We start from the raw sequence: 12,655 nt of genomic DNA, 5'->3' as shown, positions 1-12,655 counted from the left end.
GTTCGTTCTTACACTCAAAGATAAAGCCCACAAAAGCATGACTTTGGTGGCTAATCATTGCTATAGTATTTAAGCTACAAAGGACTCTTACAATCCTTTATTTTGTCCAATTGCATAGAGTATTGAGAATGATACTGTTAGAATTCTTCATGCAAAGACCTTCCCCAGATCAATACTAAGTTGTCAGTTGGAATCATAAGATGTACTGATAACAAATAATGGTAGCCCTAGAGTCTGCTATTATCATGGACTTTCCTCTTAGTCAACATAAGCTTTCATTACAAAATGTCATCATTTGGTTTGCGCCAGACATGTATTTTCTTGTAGTCACAAAGACTGAGGATTCCCTTCTACTGGCTTATGTATAACTGTTTTCTCTGAATCATCACAGTTAGAGAGGAAGAAAAAGATGATTTTCCAGTATCTCTTATTACAAAGGAATTAATCTCATTGTGAAGGTCCCTGCATTTATTATGGGCAAAAATATTATGAAAACATCAACTCCTTATGATGTTCACTTCTCCCATTCCAAATCTTCTTGATTTATTAAATTCTCACTAGGAAGCAAGGCCAGCACTCTATATTTAAGTTCACATACAGAAATGTGTAAATTTAGAAAGTGAAAGCTACTTGAATCTCTCCACAACATTTGAGGTTAAGATTTCAATATGTAGATTCTGGAGGATGGGAAAACAGTTCAGTCTGTCACAGTTCTGAAGGCATGTCACCTAAATGCAGTACTTTCAGTTATACCCAGCCTCTTATCATAAACTTCCCAGACACTTATTTTCTCCTACAAGTTGAGACAAATACGTTTTGACTTTTAAGAAGTCTCCTTAGTCTATGCACTGGGTCAAGTAATTATTTAATCCTTTGGTCCAGTAAGTTAGGTATTGTAGATGTTTTATGAGTGGCAATACCTAACCAGAGGGTAGAGTTTCTTATCCAAGACCACACTTTTTATAAGTAGTAGAGCCAGTACTCCAAGTTGGTGTAACTAACTCCTTGCTCAGAACATCATGATGGAATTGATTGATATACTTCAGATGAAGTATATACAACTGACCTTGCCACTTTGTGGTTATTATTTCAGTGAATGTTCTTACAGTGATTTGGAAATTTCCAAAACTTTTATGAAAATTACATGTTAAATTTAGCTACTACTAGCAAAAATTTGTTTATGTTTTTACTAGTTTATTTGATAAATCATTCATATTCAAAACTTCGCAAATCTACATTTGAAATTGTTTATGGTTTACATGTTTTCTGACCCTGAGGAATCAAAAATGATTATTTCATGTCATCATACACAAGTCTCCAGATTTGAGCCTTAGCACTTTAGTGCAATCTTTAGGTTTTAGAAAACCCCCCAAAAAACACAAGGTCATTTTAACCTTCAACAGATAACTTTTTCTTTTTAAATCATGACAGAAACCAGAAGCAAATAGCATTCATTGCTGAGAAAGAAAACTTCCTATCACAAAGAAAAGTGGACATCAAAAACATGGAAGAAGGACTTGCTACGCTTGAAGACCTTAGTCGGTACTTGTTTGTTGTTCATTTGTTTGTTTTGTTTGGGTTTGTTTTGGTAGAATACTGGGGTTTGAATCCAGGTCTTTTAGGAAGGTCACTTGAGGCATGCCACCAGTATTTTCTTGCATTAGTTATTTCCCATTAGACTCTTACATTTTCCTAGGACTGTCTTTAGCCCATGATCTCCTATAGAGCTGGGATTACAGTAAGTTGTCAGCATGCTTGGCATCAATGTGGTTTTCATCTTTGACATTTTTAATCTTTATTCTTCCCTTCATTTTTAATACATAATAACTATAAATTCACACCAATTACAAATGTGTTACTAAAAGGGACATTAATAACTTGCTATCTCTGTTTCATAGTTTACCTCAGTCATTACCACTGAACCTTTCATTGTAGAGGCAAATAGATACTGAATTCTATGACACTTTGGACACAGGTACATTTCAATTATGGGACCAGTGGCTAGAATATGCCTGAACATTACCCCAAGGCTGACCCTCTGTTATACACTTCTGCCATTTTAGGTCACTTATCTTTCATTTAAAATGTTTCTAATTAATAAAGTAGCACAGATGCAAAATCCAATTATGTTTCTCTTGTTTTTAGAGCATCAAATGAAATATATCGAAAACAAATAAAAATCCTAGGGGATAACCTGGAAAGAGAAAGTCAGAGATGGTAAAAAATATATATATATACATATATATATACATGTATATATATATACATACATACATAATATGTGTGTGTTTATGAATAGTGTGTTATTAAGAATCCCAGGGGTAGGGGCTGGGGATATGGCCTAGTGGCAAGAGTGCCTGCCTCGTATACATGAGGCCCTGGGTTCAATTCCCCAGCACCACATATACAGAAAACGGCCAGAAGTGGCGCTGTGGCTCAAGTGGCAGAGTGCTAGCCTTGAGCAAAAAGAAACCAGGGACAGTGCTCAGGCCCTGAGTCCAAGCCCCAGGACTGGCCCCCAAAAAACAAAAAAAAAAGAATCCCAGGGTAGGGGCTGGGGATATGGCCTAGTGGCAAGAGTGCTTGCCTCGTATATATGAGGCCCTGGGTTCAATTCCCCAGCACCACATATACAGAAAATGGCCAGAAGTGGCGCTGTGGCTCAAGTGGCAGAGTGCTAGCCTTGAGCAAAAAAAAAAAAGAAGAAGCCAGGGACAGTGCTCAGGCCCTGAGTCCAAGCCCCAGGCCTGGCAAAAAAAAAAAAAAAAAAAAGAATCCCAGGGTAAAGTTTTCCTGAATTAAGTTGCTTGTAAGTTCTCTCAGATCCATATGTATTTGTTAGCTTGAATTTTTGCTTTTTGGCATTGAACAGAACCACAGCTTTCCATTTCAAATGAGTGGAATGATCAGAGAGAGAGAAACTGAAGAATGCCTGGTGCTTATTCAGGCTTCTGTGACTACTAGCAGTGGTGGTGATGGGTAGATGAATAGAGAAGAGTTCTTAAAACACCAGGCTCTGTACATGGACCCTGTGGTTGTTCTTCTTTGCTAGCTTTGACCATGGCTTAGCTATTTATGCCCTTCTCTTTGCCCTCACTCCTGAAAAGTAAGGAATGGGAGTGGTTGCGCCACATTATGAACCATGAATGCAAAGGATAAGATCCATGGCAAGTATTTAGACCAAGTATATCCAGAAGCCACTGGCCAGTATTTAGCTATATTTTACCATAGTGTTTTTTTTTGTTGTTGTTGTTGCCACTGATATTAACCTCATTAAGTACAAGGCTCCAGTTGTACTGTTTTTTTTTTTTGGCCAGTCCTGGGGCTTGGACTCAGGGCCTGAGCACTGTCCCTGGTTTCTTTTTGCTCAAGGCTAGCACTCTGCCACTTGAGCCACAGTGCCACTTCTGGCCGTTTTCTGTATATGTGGTGCTGGGGAATTGAACCCAGGGCCTCAGGTATACGAGGCAAGCACTCTTGCCACTAGGCCATATCCCCAGCCCCCAGTTGTACATTTTTACCATTCACCAAATAAGTAGCTTTTTAAAAATGTCTGATAGAAAGATAAAATTGAGAAGCCCCGAATTTGAAATCTCTTCTTGGCACTTTGGGCAATTTAGAGAGTCCCAGGGCTATTTCTTCCTAGGTTTCTTCCTTCCTACCTGCCCCTCAGCTTCCTCCTTGCCATCCTTTAATAAATGGCCCTGAGCTGTTTAGTGGTGTCTTGGACATAATACAAACATTTCTTACTGGGAAGAAACTTTTAGAGAGAGTACTGAGGCAGCTAGTGTTTCCTCTTTTTATTTCAGTTACTTTGTGGGGTCTGCATCACCAATGATCCAAGTTGTTTCTGAAAGTCAAACTAGGATTTTTTTTGCTTGGAATTCTTTCATCATCTTTGGTAAATATCTGCGCTTGTGGGTAATTATTTTTGTTCTGATCATTAGTGTTATAACTCAGTGGAAAATAGCGTGTGCAAGAAGAAGGCATGCACGTTGGCTGGCTGGTGTCAAGGTGGAACTAAAAGACATTGCACAGCAAATTGAGGAGGCAGAACTGAAACGAATTGACTTATTGGAAGAGGTAAGGGAACTAAAGGTGCCTAGAATTAACATATTTCCCTACATTGAATATCCATCCTTTTCTTTCAAAAGTTAAACTCTTGTATTAAAAGATCTTTTTCTTTCTGCTGACATCAGGGTTAGAGTGAATTATTTTCCCCATTCCAGTAATGTGTCCAAAGCCAGGAGTTTGGTGGCTCACACCTATAATCCTAGCTACTGAGGATGGGGAGATCTGAGGAGCACAGTTCAAAACCAGCCTGGGGAAAGAATTCTGTAGGACTCTCCACTTAAATTAACCAGAGAAAAGGAAGGAAGGAAGGAAGGAAGGAAGGAAGGAAGGAAGGAAGGAAGGAAGGAAGGAAAGAAGGAAGGAAGGAAGGAAGGAAAGAAGGAAAGAAGGGAGGAAGGGAGGGAGGGAGAAAGAGAAGGAGGGAGGGAGGGAAGTAGGGAGAGAGAGGGAAAGAAGAAAGAGAGAAAGACAAAGAGAAATAAAAAGAAAGGAAGGATGGACGGAAGGAAGGAAGGAAGGAAGGAAGGAAGGAAGGAAGGAAGGAAGGAAGGAGCCAGAATTGGAGCCCGAGTGGTAGAACACAATAAGCTATGAGTAAAAAGGCTCAGTGAGAGTGTGAGCTCTGAGTTCACGTGCTGGTACCAGCGCGCACACACACACACACACACAAATAATTTTAAAATAAATGTATGAGAGGAACTATAATTCAGTAGTCATATATTTACTCTCTTCCCACCAACCATCCCAAACCCTCCCACATCTCAGGTCATTCATTTGTAGATAATACATGGTGAAGAACTTAATATACAGAGGGAAAAGTAATCTTTTCAGTAGTTACTAACAAATCATACAACCTGAAAAGTCACAGGCAAGTCTGATGTAAGAAAGCATCAATTTGCCTGGATGTTGAAAAATATAAGCTGACTACTTACAAGAGAAATTACCTATTTCTTTTTGTTCCTCTCTCTAGACTACACAGAGACAAGAAGAAATCGAAGAATTTGTGGCAGAGATCGAAAAGCTTACACTCGAATTAAAAGAAGAGGAGGAGACATTTGTTCTCAAAGAGAAAAAGTTAATAAAAGGGTTAAACAAGTATGAGGTAATCTTTATATTTCATCGAAGTACAATGTTGAATTACTGTACAGGGGGAGGTAAAAATAATATTGCATGCTATCCTAATTAGCACAATGTAAAATAAAGAGGAACAAAAGAAAAGAGTGAAGAGAAGCAAGAGCATGAAGGGAAGTATTTTTTCCAATGGGGGAAAAAATCACACACTTCAAATTATGCAGAAGTGCTGACATCAGCCTTGGGAATAAACAGAGGAACTGTGCAGAAAATGTGAAAATTGGAGGGAGAGATGAGGAGGCAAGTAGACTAGTGAAGTACATCGCAGAAATCCTTTAAAACAAGGTATTCTACTGAGTTGAAAACTTCCATGTGCCAACCAGGGATAAGTAAGGTGGGAATTTTGGTGACTGTAGAGAAAACTAGCAATGTCAGTGCCCAGAGGCCCAAAGATCACAAGTCTACAGAACACAACAAAAAAACCTATACCTTTTCAAGATTAGGATCTTACCTTGAAAGTCAGTGGCCTGTCTCATGGGGGACAATCATGGGTAGAGCAGAACAAGGAGAGTGGTTCTAGTTTTCTAGGAAAATCTAGTCCTGTGACTTCTATACACAAACTTGTTAATCACAGCTATGTACAAGAGAAGCTGAAAAACCACTCCATCTAGTAGCCAAATGCACAGTCTAACTCCACAATGCCAAAGTATTAAAGGAAGAAAGTAGTGGATTTCCACATAAACTAGCTTTTTCTGCCTTAGTTGACATTTAAGGCTATCTTAATTTTTAAGAGGTCCATTTGAAGCCAAATGAAACAAGTTTGTACAAGTAGACAAGAACTGTTGTGTTCTGATTTGCTTACTTTTGACTCATTTATTTTTAATGTGATAACCAATTAATGTGATAGCCCCTCTCTGTGTTTTATTTACATCCAATGTCTTAGAACTGGCATATACTAGGAGGGTTTTTTGTTTGTTTGCTTGTTTATTTGATTGGTTATCTTTGTAGTCATGGGGCTTGAACTGAGGGCCTGGGCACTGTCCCTCAGTTATTTAAAAAAAATTTTTTTGCTCAAGGCTAGTGCTCTACCACTTTGACCCACATCTCCACTTCCAGTTTTCAGAAGTGCAGCTTCCAGTTAAATGGAGGTAAGAGTCTCACAGACTTTCTTGCCCAAGATGGCTTCAAACAGTGATCCTCAAATTTCAGCCTACTGAGTTGCTAGGATTACAGGTATGAGCCACCAGTGCCTGGCCTGTATATTCTGTTTTTGATGCCCCCTCCCCCCTGCTTTTATACAATCCAAGAAACTAAAGGAAAATTTTCCCAAATATAATTTTGGTGATGTACATGGTAACAACAGAAATATAGATACAGAAATAGAGATACAGAACATATGGGAAAGGCAGTTGAATCCAATGCCCTTAACTTATAAATTGTCAGACAGTTGATAACATGGATAATAAATATTTATTAAATGCCTAGATATCGTTTTTTTAACTTCAAGACAGAAGATAGAACTCTCCTTTTGGTAAAACTTACTTTTTTTCCCAGAATCCTATAAAATTTCCATAACCATGCTTCTCAATTAGCTTTATTTTCTTTAAAGGAATTACTTGTTAAGGAAGAACTGATTTTCAAACAAAAAGAAGAGGAACTCATGGATAGCCTTCCACAACTTCAGGTAGCAGAAGAAGAATATACTAAAAAATCTAGACAGTTAAGAGAAACCTATGAGGTTCTTCGAGGTATGTATGAAACATTAATTTCCATATTATCTTCCAATAGAAGGGGGTCACCCACCAATCACAAGCTAGTGGTGAAATTCATTTAACTTTTCCCAATACCTCAGCTCTCTATTTTCTAGGTTTCTTACCTACTATTTTTTTCTCTTCCATGCCACATATTTTTTTTTCTCTTTTAAAGATTCTTTTAAAATAATGTAAGAATGCAAGCAATTCAAATCCAGAAAATGGCAGTCCTGAAAGTTCACAAAACAGCTAATCTTAATTTAACTGGGACTATATAAACATAGAAAGAAAAGTAAAAGAAAATAGTTTAAAAATCATTGTTGAAAAGAGCGGATTTTTGAACTCAAAATTTTTTTTAAAGTTTTACTGTCATGGTTATGTACAGAGGGGTTACAGTTACAGATGTAAGGCAGTGAGTACATTTCTTGTCAAACTCCTCCCTCATTTTTCTCCTACCTTCCCTCTTCCCCAACTCACCCCTCCTCCCCGAGTTGTACAGTTGGTTTATAGCATATTGTCTTGTACGTATTGCTATTGCATTGGTTTGCCTTTTACACTTTGTCTCACCATTTTGATGTTCCCATTCTATGCTTCTATCAGAGAGAATGATATTGCCCCATTCATAAGGAAATGGAAAACCTTGGGAAAAAATCATACTTCGTGAAGTGAGCCAGACCCAAAGAAACATAGACTCTATGTTTTCCCTCATTTATAATAACTAGTATATGTCTAGGATAGTCCTAGCAGATGACCACAATAGCTTAATAGCTATGTACATATGATCACACAAGATGATGCTAAGAGAAATGAACTCCAAGTTATAGAATTAAGTGGTTTATCACTGTTGTTATTTTCCACACATGATGCAAAATTATGCCTTTTTTCTTTTCTATGGTTTTATCCCTGTTGTCACTGTATTTGATTTTGGTACCCTTGGTTTTGTATATACATTCATCTGAACTCAAACATTTTTGAAAGAGTCATGGAAACTTTTTTTCTGTGATTTTCTTATCACTGGATATTTTTTAAAGTATTCATTGAGTTTGCCAATAGGTAAACTTCTGTATCTGTCACCTTATGGAGTCTATTTTTGTTTTTTATCATAAATTTGCAAATGTATCTCTTTTCTGGGTACAACTTTAATAATTTATCAAGTAGATATGTCTCAGATATTTTTCACTAGCCAGTCCCTATGGCAGACATAAGTAAGTCATCTCACATCTGGGAGCTTAGGTGATTCAAAATATATATATATATAAAGCTGGGAATATGGCCTAGTGGCAAGAGTGCTTGCCTCAGAATATATCTATAAGTATACCTCTATTACATTCCATAACTGTATATGGGCTTAACATAAAACTAGTTGTTTTCTAAAAAAAAGAAAAATCAGATGTGGTTATCTAACCCAACATCCAAGGTCCTGAATCTTCCCTAGAGATTTGAGATTTGAGGTGAAAGAACCATATCCAGGTTTGTGCAGGTCTCTTAGCAGGGACCACTTCCAGAACTAATTATCTTCCAGAATGATGATGGAAGAGCTATAGGAATCAAAAGGGCAGGACCAAAAATCACCAGAAGGACTGGAAATGGAAGCAAAGACCACCCACTGGGCTTGTGTTTCTTTCTTTCTTTTTTTTTTTTTTTTTGCCAGTCCTGGGCCTTGGACTTAGGGCCTGAGCACTGTCCCTGGCTTCTTTTTGCTCAAGGCTAGCACTCTGCCACTTGAGCCGCAGTGCCACTTCTGGCCATTTTCTGTATATGTGGTGCTGGGGAATCGAACCCAGGGCTTCATGTATACGAGGCAAGCGCTCTTGCCACTAGGCCATATCCCCAGCCCAAAGACCACCCACTGGGTAGGAATGACCCGCTAGCAAAGACAAACTTGAGGATAGGAATTAACATAAGCTGTGACAATAAGTTCAACTGAGAAAATTTAAAAGTAATAATCACATATAATGTAAACACAAATATAAATATAATCACAAATGAATTGTGATTATTGCCAAGAAAGATAAATTATTTTTTAAGAGTAAATGGATGTTACAATAATAAGTACTAGGGTTTTCAGTCTGACTCCCATGTCTCAGTTGATTTGCCACTTTTCCATTTTCATTTATCAAATTCAGATAAACTTTCTTGGTCTGTTATCAGCCTTTATTCAGACTCACAATGCATACCTAAAGTACTACCTTTTCTCCTACCCCTTTTGATCTAGATGGAGGATATAAAAATACTGTGACTATAAAAGTAAGCCATACATTGCAGGTACTGAGTCTCCTATAATGAATAAAAAGGAAAGGTCAGGCTTCAGGAGGAAAGGCAGTGCTTAGCTAGTTGCTATTCTTGCAGACAGTAGACCATGGCTCAGCTTGGTTTACATGGAGCACAATGTTTAGACTTTTAGTGAAATGTGATGGATGAAATACAAGGATATTTCTTGGCTCCCTGGTGTTTATAATAATTTTATCTAGCAAGACATTGGTGGTGCATGCTTCTAATCCTGAGTGCCTGGAAGGATGAGATCTGAGAATCATGGTTTGAAGACAGCCCAGGCAGTAAAGTCCCTAAAACTCTTACCTCCAATTAACTAGCAAAGAGCAGAAAGTGGAGCTGTGGCTCAGGTGATAGTGTGAGTCTTGAGCAAGAAAGCTAAGGAACAGTGCTCAAGCCCTGAGTTCAAATCCCGCAATACTGACACCATTTTTTTAAAAAAAGATCTAGTTGCTCAATTACCAAACAGTGGCATGGGAAGTATAAACAAATTTAGGGGAAGTATATTTGGATAGGGGGGTTAGCACAAGATGCATACAGAAAAGGATAACATATTGCCAGATGTTCTCTCCCAAAGCTAGGCAGGCACACTTCGTCATTGGCTAAAGACTGGTTGGATGTCTTTAGCAGTCAGACCTCAGTGGAATTCCTTGTGCAGTGGCTAGGGGTCTCCTCCTCACTGCTGGCAAAGCAATCCAACCAAATGGTTCCAAAATGCAGGGCATCTGATGCAGCTGAGGGCTGCATCAGAAAAGTATGCACCAGGGGCCATTTCCACTGCCCAGCTTGATCAGTGCTACAGCCTGTTGTGATGGTTGCATGGTAAGAAACAGAAGACTTTATTTAAAAAAATACCAACAGGGGCTGGGGATATAGCCTAGCGGCAAGAGTGCCTGCCTCGGATACACGAGGCCCTAGGTTCGATTCCCCAGCACCACATATACAGAAAACGGCCAGAAGCGGCGCTGTGGCTCAAGTGGCAGAGTGCTAGCCTTGAGCGGGAAGAAGCCAGGGACAGTGCTCAGGCCCTGAGTCCAAGGCCCACGACTGGCCAAAAAAAAAAAAATACCAACAGAAAGATGAAGCTGAAAGTATCTCCACAGGTTGCACTTTTTCCAAGTGTGGAGAGAAATATGACACCATAACAAATTCTTAATTTTAGTTTTCAAAAGCAAAAAGGTTTACTCCTTCATCATCTCTTTCCACATCTCAAAGGAGAGACAGTTGAATTCTCCCTCCAAGGAAATGGAACAGTTCAGAGAAAAGCTCCACAACAGATACTAACACCTGATGATTCCACTCTCACAAATGGATAGTCCCTTCCTGATCACTACACAGTAAGGCACATCCAGCCATCAAAACTTGTAGAGTTGGCAACATAAATGCATTGGATAGCTTTTCATCACTATAATAAGATACCAGAGATAATAACTGATAAAAAGAAGAAAGGTTTCATTTGGATTCCAGTTTTGAAGTTTCCAGTCTACGAAGCACATCATTTGCTTTAAGGCTGGTTGGTGTGCTTGCATGTTTATGTCACTGAATGTGCCAGGGAGCAAAATGCTTACCTCATAGCCAGGAAGCAAAAGGCCAGGGTCTCTTGAAGAGTCAAGGGCATGCCCTCTGTGGGACCAGGCCCCACCTAAGAAACATTCTATCATCGCCCAATAATAGCAATCTGGGGAGTGAGCAGTAACATATTAATTCTGGGGGTACATTTACCAAAACCATCACAAAGAAGAGTCATATTCAGAAGTATCTCAATTCTGTCATTGACTTTGGTGTAAATTAATGGTGTGTACATAAGATACTGAAAAACCTTTATAAAGTGAGACAATTTTAACTCCATTAAAAAGAAAATGTTATGAAAGGGGACTGCTATCATACTGTGTCATTTGGCTCATCTATGACTAAACCCTTATACTGTCATAGGCTAAACAGTTAAGATTAGCTTAATCAAAGATTATGCTAAAGGAGGGTGAAAAGAAGGAGATGTAGAAGTTTGGGTATGGGTATGGGATGTGGGATGGAAATGTTTAAGCCCTCCTCTAATATATTAAGAATTATGTGAAAAGGCCTTAAACTTAATTTTTTAATATTTACTTATTTATTGTCAAAGTGATGTACAGATGGGTTACAGTTTCATACGTAAAGCAGTGAGAACATTTCTTGTTCATCTTGTGACCGCCTCCCTCATTTTTCCCCTTCCTCCCCCTCCCCCTTTCCCTCTCCCCCTGATGCATTGTACAGTTGGTTTACACTAAATGGTTTTTATAAGTATTAAATAACCATAGAAGCATATATTTTAGGAATACTGAGCTAAATAGAAAAAGAAATAACTAAAAGTAGTTTTAAAAAGTGATTTATTCTGAGCAGATACAGTAGCAGATGTAGCCTGAGGAGACATGATTTTTTATATAGTAATAATCCTTTGGTTTTTTATAATAGTAACAACAGTAGTTCTAGAATTATTCATTTGTAACAGAATTTGGCTTTTAAAACTAAGTACATTTCTTACTGTTTATTAACCTAAGCAACTCTGCTGACAGTTCTTTTTCTATTTCGAATAGCACAAAAGCATGAGGAGACTTTATTGAAGACTAACATTTATCAGTTTTCAAAGGACATTGAAAAATACCTTAAAAACATGGTAAAGAACTAACTGTACCGCTTGGGGGAGACAGATGAGGGGAGGAAATGTGGGAGAAAAATGAGGGAGGGGGTAACAAATTGGACAAGAAATGTACTCAGTACCTTACGTAGGTAACTGTAACCCTGCTATATATCATCTTGCCAATAAAATTAAATTATTTTTTTAAAAACATGGTAAAGGATCAGTACATCCCTCCCCTTCTTTCTGCTCCTCCCCCTGCTAAGCACTGGGGATCGAACCCAAAGTCTTGCCCATATTAGCCAAGTATTCTACCACTGAGTAGAATTTCTAGCCTTTGGTTTGTTTTTTGGTTTTTTTGACCAGTCCTGGGCCTTGGACTCAGGGCCTGAGCACTGTCCCTGGCTTCTTCCCGCTCAAGGCTAGTACTCTGCCACTTGAGCCACAGCGCCGCTTCTGGCCGTTTTCCATATATGTGGTGCTGGGGAATGGAACCCGAGAGCTTCATGTGTAGGAGGCAAGCACTCTTGCCACTAGGCCATATTTCCAGCTCTAGCCCTTGTTCTTTTGAGACAAGGTTTTGTGACATGTAGCTCAGGCTAGTCTTGAAGTTACAGTCCTCCTGCCTCTGCCTCACAGCTGCTGAGATTATACGTGTACATACCATATCTGGTGTCTCAGTCTTTTTTTCTTATTACAAAATTGGTGTTTACAGATAATTCAAATTACCTGGCACCATTGAAGTTTTCAAGAAATTCACCATTATTACTAAAATCATCTTTTATGTTAAAGTTTTAAAATTTTAATCACATAATATATGCACATATGTAGATGTATATATATCTACATATATCTACATCTATTCTACATATACTTA

The 12,655-nt window shown here is 38.5% G+C and overlaps 1 protein-coding gene across 1 annotated transcript in view; it reads left to right on the top strand.

Moving 5' to 3' along the window:
• Ccdc175 (coiled-coil domain containing 175) overlaps positions 1 to 12,655 on the top strand; it is a 48,787-nt gene that overhangs the window by 28,232 nt on the left and 7,900 nt on the right. Inside the window, exons 10-15 of the mRNA XM_048361994.1 lie at positions 1,432 to 1,542; positions 2,146 to 2,217; positions 3,948 to 4,083; positions 5,045 to 5,176; positions 6,755 to 6,893; positions 11,738 to 11,817. Coding sequence (XP_048217951.1) covers positions 1,432 to 1,542; positions 2,146 to 2,217; positions 3,948 to 4,083; positions 5,045 to 5,176; positions 6,755 to 6,893; positions 11,738 to 11,817 — 670 coding nt within the window. The remainder of the gene's footprint in view (positions 1 to 1,431; positions 1,543 to 2,145; positions 2,218 to 3,947; positions 4,084 to 5,044; positions 5,177 to 6,754; positions 6,894 to 11,737; positions 11,818 to 12,655) is intronic.

The sequence above is a fragment of the Perognathus longimembris genome, chromosome 14, assembly GCF_023159225.1.
Source record: "Perognathus longimembris pacificus isolate PPM17 chromosome 14, ASM2315922v1, whole genome shotgun sequence".
Classification (NCBI taxonomy): Eukaryota; Metazoa; Chordata; class Mammalia; order Rodentia; family Heteromyidae; genus Perognathus; species Perognathus longimembris.
Note: the sequence above shows the minus strand (reverse complement) of the source record. Positions and strands in the feature narration are given on the sequence as shown.